Here is a 13131-nt window from a genome sequence, read left to right on the forward strand (position 1 = left end):
TGTTAAGTGAAAAAAGAACATGTAAGTAAATAAAAAGAGACAGTTTATAACAAGTAATATAACAAATTAATTATGGGGTATATTATACATAGTAGGCCATTATTCTGAACTGATTAAGGCTTTAATTTTAGATATTTAAAATACGAACTTCTTAAATTTTTAAAATCCTACCATTAGCCAAAGATAATACTCTTTTACTCATTAACTGTTGTACTAACGAGCTCAACTTTACATGACAATCCTTAATAAGACCAATCAATTTAATATGAAACATAATTTGTGACCATAAATTTCAATCTATAGCACCGCATTCATAAAGATTACTAAATAAATTAATTTAGTTTTACTGCTCTTCTTCCAAAAGGCAACAGAGTAATTTACATGCTTTCTGGCAACCAAGGACTTGAACTATTTCTGCTCATATAATGAAGAAGTAAAAATACAGGAAAAAAATGTGCTCTAGAAAATAAAGCCAATTTTTTAAAAGTGCAGGAAGCATAAGTCTATTTCAAACAGATAGCAACTTAACTTTGATTGCATGCAACTCAACGCTTTTATTTACCCCTCACACATTTTAAGTTTTTGATGTCAGAATTTATATAACTACAATTTGTCCATTTGTAATTTAAAAAATAAGAACTTTTTTAAACGCAGGGAGAAAATACATATACATGGAATAAGACTTCCTATGCTAAGCAATGTAACTGCTATTTATGGTAAATAAATATTTAAAAGAAAAGCCAGAGTGATAAATATAAAATAACCTCATCTTTTTACAGTACTGTTATTAACAAAGCAAATTTTAAAGATAAAATAATCATAAGTTCAATTTAAATAGAACAGATACAGTGTTATTCCCTATTTAAAAGGTACCAGTTGCTTGGCTTGACACTGTAATATATAGCACATTCAATATAAAAGCATCTTCAATGATCACATAAAAGATTTAGTGTAGGCCAGGTGTGGTAGAGCTCATGCCTGTAATCCCAGCACTTTGGGAGGCTGAGGCGGGCAGATCACGAGATCAAGAGATCGAGATCATCCTGGCCAACACGGTGAAACCCCATCTCTACTAAAAATACAAAAATTAGTTGGGCGTAGTGGCGGATGCCTGTAGTCCCAGCTACTCAGGAGACTGAGGCAGGAGACTCGCTTGAACCCGGGAGGCAGAAGTTGCAGTGAGCAAAGATCAGGCCACTGCACTCCATCCTGGAGACACAGCGAGACTCTGTCTCAAAAAAAAAAAAAAAAGGTTTAGTGTGGTAAAGTGATACACCATTCTAAGAGATGACATTTCTGTCATCCCATATGAGCAAAAGTGGCTGCTCTATGTTAGGTCACATTCCTCAAATGACTCTAGTCACAATCATCTAGGACTCTACTGAGGAAGTACAAAATTAAGCACTCTGAAAAAAGAAGTATAATAATCTCTTTTCAACTAAGTTTGGTCAACACAGGACTGGCATGGGTCTTTGGGATTATCTGGCTTATTCTCTTATACTTTAATAGCATAATTTTTCACATCAAATAATCAGGTTGTCTTTAAAGATTTCTAGAAAGAAAGTAGAACTTTACCAATTCATAAATCTTAACAGATTTTATAATTCTTTTTCTTGGAACTTACAGTTCATATTAATAAATTTTATCATTCCATGCTGTCTAAACATTTTATATGCAATCTTCTTATACCAGCTCACAAAACACTACTTTCCTTTATCTTTGGACATGTTGCTATTTCATATATGGTTGTACATTTACACATCTATATTAGTCTATAAATTACAATGTATTCAGGTCAGGATCAAACACATGCTATTTTATAATAGCTCTCTGAATACCGTAAATGACACTTCGTTGGTTATGAACTCTAGCCATTATCGTATGTCCAAAATTGCATATCATGGTTAGAAATTTTCCTTTTTACAAATAGCATGAAATATTAAATGCTAAAACTTACAGCAATAACTTGCCTCAGCATTGTAATGTGTACTATTTGTTGTTGTTATCTTTGGTTCTAGTGTATTTCAGTAATCAGTTTTCTAGAGTTGTGACTATAATTTTGACTTGAAAGTACCTCAAAGTAAAATAATGATTTCATCTGAGAAATGGGAAATTATTATGTTACCATTTGATAGTATATTCATATGCCTAAATAAGCATGCTTTTAAAAAGGTCAAAATCAAAACTTTCTTCTGAGAGAAATTTATACAGCAGAGTATTTTGTGCTTCCATTTCTTTCTTTCTTTTTTTTTTTTTGAGACAGGGTCTTGCTCTGTCGCCCAGGTTGGAGTGCAGTGGTGCGATCACAGCTTACTGCAGCCTCCGCCTCCCAGGTTGAAGTGATTCTCCTGCCTCAGCCTCCCGAGTAGCTGGGATTACAGGTGCCCACCACCATGCCCAGTTAATTTTTTGTATTTTTAGTGGAGATGGGGTTTTACCATGTTGGCCAGGCTGGTCTTGAACTCCTGACCTCAGGTGATCTGCCCACCTCGGCTTCCCAAGTGAGGCACTGTGCCTGGCCTTTTTCTTTATATAAATTTTGATGTAAGTATATAGGAGAAAAATACATTAATCAAGACAACAATATTTGTAAAATAGCACTGTAGCAAAAAATAAGCATATATGCAAAGACTACTTATAAATACCTTAAAATAGATGGGAGCCATGTCGCCCACTTCCTTGGGGAGAGGAATGCATTCATAAACCATGTGGTACTGTTTCTTCATGCCCATATTAGTTTCCAAAAAGATGCAGTCTAATCCTTTATCTTCAAACATCTTTACCAATGATTTTCTGAACATCTGAAACAAAAGAACTACGTAAAGAAAACACTCAAAGGTGATTCAAAATAACGCATTTTCAAGAGATTTGAAATATGAAAACTTTAATAAAAAAGTACAAATCCCTTTAAAATGAAAAATAAATAAATAGTAATATCTGAACTCTGCAATGTTATAGGTGCTTTACTTTCTAAATCTACTATATAATTTCATATGTTTAAGCAAGATTCTTTTAAAAAACTGAAACCCACTATGTATATATTAGAAATAGTTTCAGTAAAATGAGAGAAAGAAGAGATAAAAATCAAATTTAGGTGGTAAAATATGAAGAACTGCCAGAACAATCATAGGAAAACATCCATAAGCCAAAAGAGGTACTCTGAGCAGATGGGCATCCTTAAACTCAGAAATACATGAGAATTCACTCCCAATTGTTTTCCTATGCTCATAGCATCTGCATTTGTTGGTTCCCTATTTCTGCTGACCCATCACTAACAACCTTGCATATTCAGGTAGTCCTCTATTTTCACATATAATGAAGTCCTATAAAGTATATGAAAGCCAAATACACTAAAGTTGAAAATAGGGTTCTCTCTTCCCAAGGAACTAACCATTATTATACAACTATATACAACTATACATACACATATAATCAGTTGTCTTTGTGTGTGTTGTGTGTGTGTGTATTTCACACTCCTAGGCCTAAGGGGCAGCTGTTTGTAGAGGGTGGCTGAACGGAGCTGAGTGGTCCAGGATGTCTGCATGCATTCACATGACATCCCTTATAATACAGGATGGAGCTAGGGATTGAAAGAAAGGGGAGCAGGCTGAAGGCTGGATGCCAGAGCTCAGTTCTGTCCACATCACCATGTCTTACTGTGAACCCCTCAAGGTGTCTAAGAATTCTGGATGGGCGCGGTGGGTAATCCCAGCACTTTGGGAGGCCGAGGTGGGTAGGTCACCTGAGATCAGGAGTTCAAGATCAAGGTGGCTAAGAATTCTAAGCTAAAGTTGGCCTTGTAAGATGTTATGAAAGTATATTCAAGTAGGAAGACAAAATGTATTTTATTTAGATTCGTCAGCTTGATTTATAACTTTTTAATATTTTGTTTAAACATTTTGTTTTGAGGTAATTACAGATCACATGTAGTTAAAAGAAATAATACAGAGAGATTCCATGTACCCTTTACTCAGTTTCCCCAAAGGTAACATCTTATAAAACTATACTATAATATCACAACCAGGATATTGACACTGATACAGTCAACATTGAGAGCAATTCCAACACCGTCCATAAAGATCTTGCCTGTTACCCTTTTATTTCCTCTTCTTCTTTTATTTTTACAGATGTGGTTATGCTGTGTTGCCCAGGCTGAAGTACCAGTGCTATTCACAGGTGCAATCATAGCATACTACAACCTCATAATCAGGCTCAAGCAGTCGCCCCCCCATTAGCCACCTGAGTAGCTGGGACTAAAGATGTGTGCCACCATGGCCAGCTCCTGTTACCCTTTTACAGTCACAGTCATTCCACACCCTACCCAGTCCCCATTCCCCCTTCTTCTGCCTTCACCCTTAATGTGTTCCTGGTTTCTTTAATTCTGACATTTCAAGAATGTTACATAAATAGAACCATGTAATCTTTTGAGGTAGGCTTTTTTTTTCTTCAACTGTTAAATTTTAAGTTCAATGTCACATGTGCAGGATGTGCATGTTTGTTACATAGGTAAACGTGTGCCATGGTGGTCTGCTGCACAGATCATCCCATTACCTAGGTATTAAGCCTAGTAACCATCAGCTATTCTTCCTAATGCTCTCCCTCCTCCCACCTCCCACCCACCGACAGGCTCCAGTGTGTGTTGTTCCTCACCACCATGTGTCCAGGTGTTCTCATCATTTAGCTCTCGTTTATAAGTGAGAACATGTGGTGTGTGGTTTTCCGTTCTGGCATAAGCTTGCTGAGGATAATGGCTTCCAACTCCATCCATGTCCCTGCAAAGGACATGATCTCATTCCTTTTTATGGCTGCATACTATTCCATGGTGTATATGTACCACCTTTTTTTTTATCCAATCTATCATTTATGGGCATTTAGGTTGATTCCATGTGTTTGCTATTGTGAATAGTGCTGCAATGAACATACGTGTGCATGTATCTTTATAACAGAATGAATTATATTCCTCTGGGTATACACCCAGTAATGGAATTGCTGGGTCAAATGGTATTTCTGCCTCTTTGAGGAACTGTCACACTGTTTTCCACAATGGTTGAACAAATTTACACTCCCACAAATAGTGTATAAGCATTCCTTTTTCTCTACAACCTCACCAGCATCTGTTGTTTTTTGACTTTTTAATAGTAGCCATCAGGCTTTTTTCAATCAGCATATTCTCTGGAGATCTACCCAGGTTGTTTCATGTATCAACAATTCATTCTTTTTCATTGCTGAGTGTATTCCTGAAATGGATGTACCCAGTATGTTTAACCATTCACCTTTACAGAATATCTGGGATATTTCCAGTTTTTAGTTATTACAAATAAAGCTGCTATGAATATTTGTGCACAGGTTTTTGGGGAAATATAACTCCATTTCTCTGGAATAAATGCTAAGAAGTGCAAGAGTTCAGTCCTATGATAGTTGCATATTTCATATTTCAAAAAACTGCCAAACTGTTTTCCAAAGTGGTCAGACTATTTTACATTTCTACCAACAACAGAAGAGCAATTCTGTTTCTCCATATCCTGGCCAGCATCTGGGGTTGTCAATGTGTTTTATTTGACATTTTGATAGGTCTAATTTATCACTGTGATTTTAATTTGTATTTTCCTAACAGCATTTTTATATGCTTATTTGCCATCTATTAATATATATCCTCTTCGGCAAAATGTTTCTTCATGTCATTTATCCTTTTTTTTTTTTTTCTGAGACGGAGTCTCGCTCTGTCACCCAGGTTGGAGTGCAGTGGTGCGATCTCAACTCACTGCAGACTTTGCCTCCCAGGTTCAGGTGATTCTCTCACCTTGGCCCCCCGAATAGCTGGGATTACAGGCATGCACCACCACACCCGGCTAATTTTTGTACTTTTAGTAGAGTCGAGGTTTCGCCATGTTGGCCAGGCTGGTCTCCAACTGCTGACCTGAGGTGATCCACCCGCCTCGAATTCCCAAAGTGCTGGGACTACAGGTGTGAGGCACCGTGCTTGGCCAACTTTCTAACTGGACTGTTTGTTTTCACTGTTTTGACATTCTAGATATAAAAATATTCTTTACATATTCTATATACAAATCCATTATCAGGTATGTGGTTTGCAAATATTTTCTCCTAGTCTATAATTTGTCTTTTCATCTTCATATCAGAGTATTTTGCAGAACAAAAGTTTTTAATTTGACAAAGCTCAATTTATCAATTTTTGTTTCCATGGATTATACTTTTGGTGTCAAGTCAAAGAACTCTGTGTACCCAAGATCTTGACAATTTTATCTTGCTTTTTCCCCAAAAGTTTTATAGTTTTGCACTTTACACTGGAGTGCTGTGCTCCACTATACAACGGAGGGTTGTGTTCCGTTTTGAGTTAATATTTATATAAGGTATGAGGTTTAAGCTGATACTCAGTTTTTGCTATGCATGTCCAATTGCTCCAGCACCATTTACTGAAAAGGCTATCCCTTTTCCACTGAATTGCTTTTGCACCTTTGTCAAATTCAGTTAAGAATATTTGGTTGTGTCTATTTCCGGGTTCTCTATTTGGTTTAATTAATCTATATGTCTATCCCTCCACCAGTATCACATAATCTTGATTACTGTAGGTATGTAATAATCTTGCTTATTATATATCTCCAGTAATCAGGTAAGGCTGATTCTTGCAACTTTATTCTTCTTGTTCAAAATCGTTTTCACTATTTTGATTCCTTTGCCTTTCCATATAAAGTTTACAATAATTCTATCTATACCTATAAAAAATCTTGCTGGGATTTTGATAAAAATTGTGTTAAACTAGTATATTAATTTGAGAAAGACTGTCATCTTTACTATGTTGACTCTCCTAATCCATAAACATGGTATATCTACATTTACTTTATTTTTGAAATTTCTCTTATCAGTGTTTTGTAGTTTGTAGCATACAAAACATGGACATGTTTTGTTAATTTGTACCTTAGTCCATCCTCAGTACTTGTGGATTCCATATTTACAAATTTGCCTTCCAAATCAATTCTCATGTCATTTTTGAGATCTTTCACAGGCAACTGCAGAGTGGTGAAACAGTTGAGTCACCTGACATACACATTCCCAACCAAAGTTGAACAAAGCAATGGTCTGCCCTGTTTCAATTCTCAACGTAAACACATGTGCTCTTCAGGGTCTATTTAGTGCCATATTTCCACATATTTGTGCTTTTTGTTGTTGATTTCTCTATTCAAACTGGACCCTAAGCACATTAATGAAGTACCATTTGGTGTTCCTTAACACAACACTGTGATGTGATGTGCCTTATGGAGAGAATAAGCTTTAGATAAGCTTCCTTCAGGCAGTCTTTAATCTTTGATTCTGAGAGTTTTTATCATAAATGAGTAGGAATTTCTTCACTGATTGATATGAACATGGTGGATTATAATGATTTATTACCTAATATTGAACCAGTCTTGCATACGTGGTATAAGCCCCACTTGGACATAGTGTGTTATTGTTTTTATATATTGCCAAACTCTATTTGCTAATATTTTGTTAATAATTTTTACACCTCTATTCACAAAGGATATTGAGCTGTAGTTATTTTATTTAACTGTCTTGTGCTATGAGGATAACTCTAACTCATGGTATCAGGATAATACAAACTCCCAATACGAATGAATTGGAAAGTGTTCTTTCCTCAAGAAATTATATAAAATTGGTGTCAATTCTTTAAAAGTTTCATAAAATTCTCCAATGAAACCATCTGGGTTTGGAGATTTAATTTTTTAGAAGTTTTACATTATGAAGTCCACTCTCTTATTAGTTAAAACATTGTTCAAATTGTCCATTTCATATTGAGTGTGTTGTAACCATTTGCATTTCAAGGAAATGATCCATTACATCCAGAGTTGTTCATATTATTCCCTTATTATCTTTTTGATGAAAATCTATACTAATACTGTTTTATTTCTGATATTGGTAAATTGTTTTTTCTCAATTTTTTTTCTTTGTTGGTCTTGCTGGAAGTTTATTATCTTTTTTAAAACCCCAACTTTCATTTCATTGATTTTCTCTATGATTTTTCTATTTTCAATTTCATTGATTTCTGCTCTTATCTTTATTATTTCTGTCCTTTTGCTTGCTTTGGATATACTTTGCTCTCCTTTTTCCAGGTTCTTGAGGTGAAGGTTTTTCCTCTTTTCTATAAGTACTTAGTGCTATCAATTTCTCTCTTGGCACTCACATAGCTGTGCCTCATAAATCTTAACATGTTGTAATTTCACTGTAATTCAATTCGATTATTATTTTTTTAAATTTCTCCTGAAACTTCTTTTTAAGCTCTATTGAAATGTATTATTTAATTTCCAAGTATTTGGAAAATTTTCTATTATCATTCTGTTATTAATTTCTAGTTTGATTCCACTGTGGTTAGAGAATGCACTCTGTATGATTTCAATTGTTTTAAATTTGTTGAGGTTAGTTTTGTGGCAAGATAAGAGTCTATGCTCTGAAAAAAATGTTTTCTAATATTGTTGAGTGGAGTGTTATACAAATATTGATTAAATCCTGCTGACTGATGGTTATAGTAGGCTGACTAATGGCCCCCAAAGATATCCAGGTCCTATTTCCAAGAACCTAACAACATTACCATATAAGGCATAAGAGATTTTTCAGATATAATTAAGAATCTTGAGACAGGAAGATTATCCTGGATTGCCTGGGTATATCTTAAATGTAATTAAAAGTTTCTTTATAAGAGGGAGGCAGAGCAAGTTGTGACTAAAGAAGAGGAGAAGGCAATATGATGACAGAAGCAGAGACTGAAATGATGCAGCCACAAGCCAAGAAATGCTGCCATCCCCTAGAAACTAGAAGAGGTAAGGAATAGATTCTCTTCCAGAGTCTCCAGAAGGAACCAGTCTAGTCGATACCTTGATTTTAGCCCCGTAAGACTCATTTGGAAACTGACCTCCAGAACCATAAGAAAATACACTTCTATAGTTTTAAGGCACTAACTCTGTGGTAATTTGTTACAGCAACAACAGGAAACTCATGCAATGGCATTTTTAAGTTCTTTTATATCCTTGATGATTTTCAGTCTGGTTTTTGCATCAATTGTTAAAATGGGGGGAGGTGCTGAAGTCTCTAACAATAATTATGAATTTGTCCATTTTTTTCTTTCAGTTCATTCAGTTTTGTTTTACACATTTTGTGCCTCAGTGTTGGCGTATGCACATTTAGGACTGCTATGTCTTCTTGGTGGATTGACCCTTTCACCATTATGTAATGTCTCTCTCTTCTTTGGTAATTTCCTCTGCTCTAAAGTCTACTCTATCTGGCATAAATGCTTTGTTTTCATGAATGGCTGCATAATATATATATTTCCATCCTTTTATATTATTCTACTTGTGGTATTATTACATTTGAAATGAGTTCTTGCAGACAGCATATAGTTGAGCTATGAAATCCCCTCTACCAAACTATCTTTTAACTGACATACTGTTTATTGATATAGTAGAGATATTCTACTTTTATTTTTTTGTTTTCTGTTTGTTCTTTCTATTGTTTTTCTGGTTCCTTTCTCCTGCCTTCTGATGGTTACTTGAACATTTTTAGAATTCCATTTTGATTTATCAGTAGTGTTTCACAGTCTGTCAATTTGTGCAGTTTTTAAAGTGGTTCTAAGAGTTGCTTTAAGGCATTACATATACATACATATATATTTAATTGCAGTCTACTGGGGCCACTTTACCAATGCAAATAAAATATAGACACCTTACTTCCCTTTATGTCCCTTTACTCTCCCTCAATTAGAATTGTCTTAAATACTTTCTCTACATACATTTGGAAACACATGAGACACCAGGTGCTGTGGTTCACGCTTGTAATCCCAGCAGTTTGGGAGGCCAAGGCAGGCTTATCACCTGAGGTCAGGAGTTCAAGACCAGCCTGGACAACATGGTGAAACCCCGTCTCTACAAAAAATACAAAAATTAGCCAGGTGTGGTGATGCATGCCTGTAGTGCCAGCTACTCAGGAAGCTGAGGCACAAGAATCACTTGAACCCAGAAGGCAGAGGTTGCAGTGAGCCAAGATCACGCTACTGCCCTCCAGCTTGGGTGAGAGTAAGACTCCATCTCAAAAAAAGTTTCTGGGGGCTGCCAGCATTTCTTGGCTAGTGGCTGCAACATTTCAGTCTCTGCTTCTATCATATTAGCTTCTCCTCTTCTTTAGTCAAAACTTCTTTCCTCCTTCCTGATTTTCCAGCATTTTTTCTTTTATCATTTCCTCTCAGATTAAAGAACTTCCTTTAGCTATTCTTTTAGGATAGCTCTGCTGATGACAATTTCTCTTTCCATCACCTAACAATGTCTTGATTTTCTCCCATATTCCTGAAGGATATTTTCACTAGAAACAGAATTCTTGCTTGACAGTTATTTTCTTTCAGCACTTGAGAAATGTGTTACTTCCTTCTGGCCTCCATGGTTTCTAGTGAGAAATATGCTGTCATTCAAATCGTATTTTCCTTATAGCGTTTGTTGTATTTTCCTAATTGCTTGTTGAAGCATTTTTATGAGGGCTGCTTTAAAATCTTTGTCAGATAATTAGGATGTCTCTGTTATCTTGGTGTTGGTGTCTACTGATTACCTTTTCCATCCTAGTTGAGACTGTCTCTATAAGTAATTTTCAATTGAAATCTGAACATTTTGAGAATTAAGAGACTGGATCTTGTTTATATTTTCCATTTTATACGGCTTTTCCTAATACTGCTCCATCAGAAGAAAGAGAGATACTACCTCATTACTGCCATATGGGGATGGAAGTTCAGGTTCCCAAACTTGGCCTCTGTTGACACTCAAAAATGGCAGAGGCGACTCATTACTGCTGGGTAGGAGATGTGAGTTCTAGGTTCCCATTAGGCTTCCACTGATACTATCCTGACTGGGAAGAGGAGGCATGCCTTGTGTCTCCTCCCCACATGGTTTCCACTCATCGATACCTTCACATGCCTAGTGTTACTTGCACACAAAAAAACTAAAAAACAGAATCAAATAGGAAAAAATACAAATTTGGTATTACGACAGCTTTTCAGATTGTCTCTATTTTGTTACTTGTTACTATGCTTACAAACTTTTATTTATTAAAAAAACTTTATTGTTACTTATTTCAATATCTAGTCCTAGAGTGAGAAGATAACCTTATATACTAGAAAAAGGAAAATTGTTAACAGAGTGGAACTATATATTTGTAACCCAAACTTTTTCAAAGAAAAGATGTACATAGAAAGCAACAGCAATAATAATACATGTTTAAATAATCCAAAAATTACCTCACAAACATCCTTACTTCATGTTTGTTCATACTCCCTTTCTGGCTTAATTATTGGATGACTGTTCTAGATTTATCTGGAGAACAGCGAAGAAGGCAGACTCAAAATGTCATGAATTATAAACAAAAACTGAAAAAATACTAAATTAGTGTTGCAAGAATGGTTCTGTATTATAAAATATATAAACCTCATACTAATAGCTCCAAGGAGGATACACACACATTTAAGTACTTCTCCTCTCTCTCTCTCTCTCTATACACATACATATATATAGAACATTTTAATTTACAAATACGAGTTTAATGGAATAATTTGAGTTTGATCAACTCTACCAAAAGCATGATGTTCTCCATACTCAATAAGAAATACGCTATACAAAAATATTCATTTTTTAAAAAGTTATGTAACAACTAAACAATGGGGAATTTTTTGTAGTTCCATATCATAAGATAAATCAACTGTTTTATATTTAAGAGAGACATAGAGTTTCCATGTTATGGAGATGACATGAAACTCCCATATTCCTAGCAAAAAACACTTCATTCTTTGGGTAACCACTACTTTCCACATTTCTAACCTACCATTATTCATCTAATTGCCCATTCCTCATTTAGTCAATGCATCCAGACTACAATTTCTTATAATCAGTTTAAGGAAACTATACTGCAGAATGTTGCAGGTCCTTTTGTATCACCACAGTATAAAAAAAATCAAGTACGTATGAATACATACTTTTGACATTAAAATTAAAGTACTCCTTAAAACTATTAATGTTATGTAGGACTGATTTTGGAATATTAATGCAACAATTTAAAGTATAACATGTTTAAATATAAAGTTATCAAGTTATCCCAAGGTAAATGTTATGCGATAGAACAGAACTCATTTATTACTCTCTCCACAGAGTAACACCTCAAAAATGAATTTAAACAATTGTTTAAAAGGCATAAGCTACTTGAACAAAGGAAATGAGAGAAAACGCAACGACAAATCAGATCACTCCATAAGAACTGACTTAAATGCTAGAAAGTTGGCTCATACCTTGGGGAGGAGAAAGAAGGTTAGCAGGGACAGCAAAGAAGAAACCCATGCGACACTGCAGAACCTTCAACAGGCTCAGGAGTTGGCAGCACCAAGTACTTATGGAAGTGGAGGTGAAGGTATGGCTAAAAACAGATGACTTAGAGGAAAGCCTATTAAAAAAGCAATCAACATGCCAGATCCCCTCCTCATCATCAGAATGCTACAGGATTATCCTCTGGAAAAAGTAAAACAAAGTAGCTGAGCTAGAAAACCAGACACAGCTGAGAGTTTACAGTCTGAAAACAAGGGTGTTATCAGAAAGGTTACTTAATGTCCATACATGTTCAACACTGCCACCTCCAGTCTTCTTCCCCAATTCAGCTCCCAGAACACTGGCAAGCAGGCTTAGATGACAGGAGATTGAGAGTCTTTTCTGAAGGTCTGGCTATAGCCCCAAGAAAAAGATCTAAAGGTACTAACATTGGCTGTTTCCTAATGAAATGGCCCCACATATCACTCCACATTGAAGTTCACTGTATGTAAGCATCAGTGATCCTCCTTTATCCCCACCTACCAATTTGGGATATTTTTAAATGGGCTTACAGTGTTTGATTACAGCATATGTTCAAGAAAATTTGTAAAAATTGTAACAATAAATTTAGAGGGAACCAAGTTTCACTATATATTTAACAAAACCAGCAATTTGGATCTTATTTAAAATGTGTGATTAGCCAAGTATGCTACGCTGAAACATCTCTGCATTTTATATTAAATAGGAAGTCTAAAACGACATTTAAATATTACTAGATACTAGTGATTTTTAAAAC

At 35.4% G+C, this 13131-nt stretch overlaps 1 protein-coding gene across 9 annotated transcripts in view; it reads right to left on the reverse strand.

The window, feature by feature from the left end:
* Positions 1–13131, reverse strand: part of CWF19L2 (CWF19 like cell cycle control factor 2) — a 166228-nt gene that overhangs the window by 55554 nt on the left and 97543 nt on the right. For all 9 annotated transcript variants that reach the window (XR_012423663.1, XR_012423665.1, XR_010580985.2 and 6 more), the window contains one exon: positions 2646–2801. Coding sequence is in view for 4 of the 9 variants with exons in the window: in XM_074015143.1 (XP_073871244.1) it covers positions 2646–2801 (156 nt within the window). In the remaining 5 variants the exon portion in view is untranslated. The remainder of the gene's footprint in view (positions 1–2645; positions 2802–13131) is intronic.

Source organism: Macaca fascicularis, chromosome 14 (genome assembly GCF_037993035.2).
Source record: "Macaca fascicularis isolate 582-1 chromosome 14, T2T-MFA8v1.1".
In the NCBI taxonomy this organism is placed as follows: domain Eukaryota; kingdom Metazoa; phylum Chordata; class Mammalia; order Primates; family Cercopithecidae; genus Macaca; species Macaca fascicularis.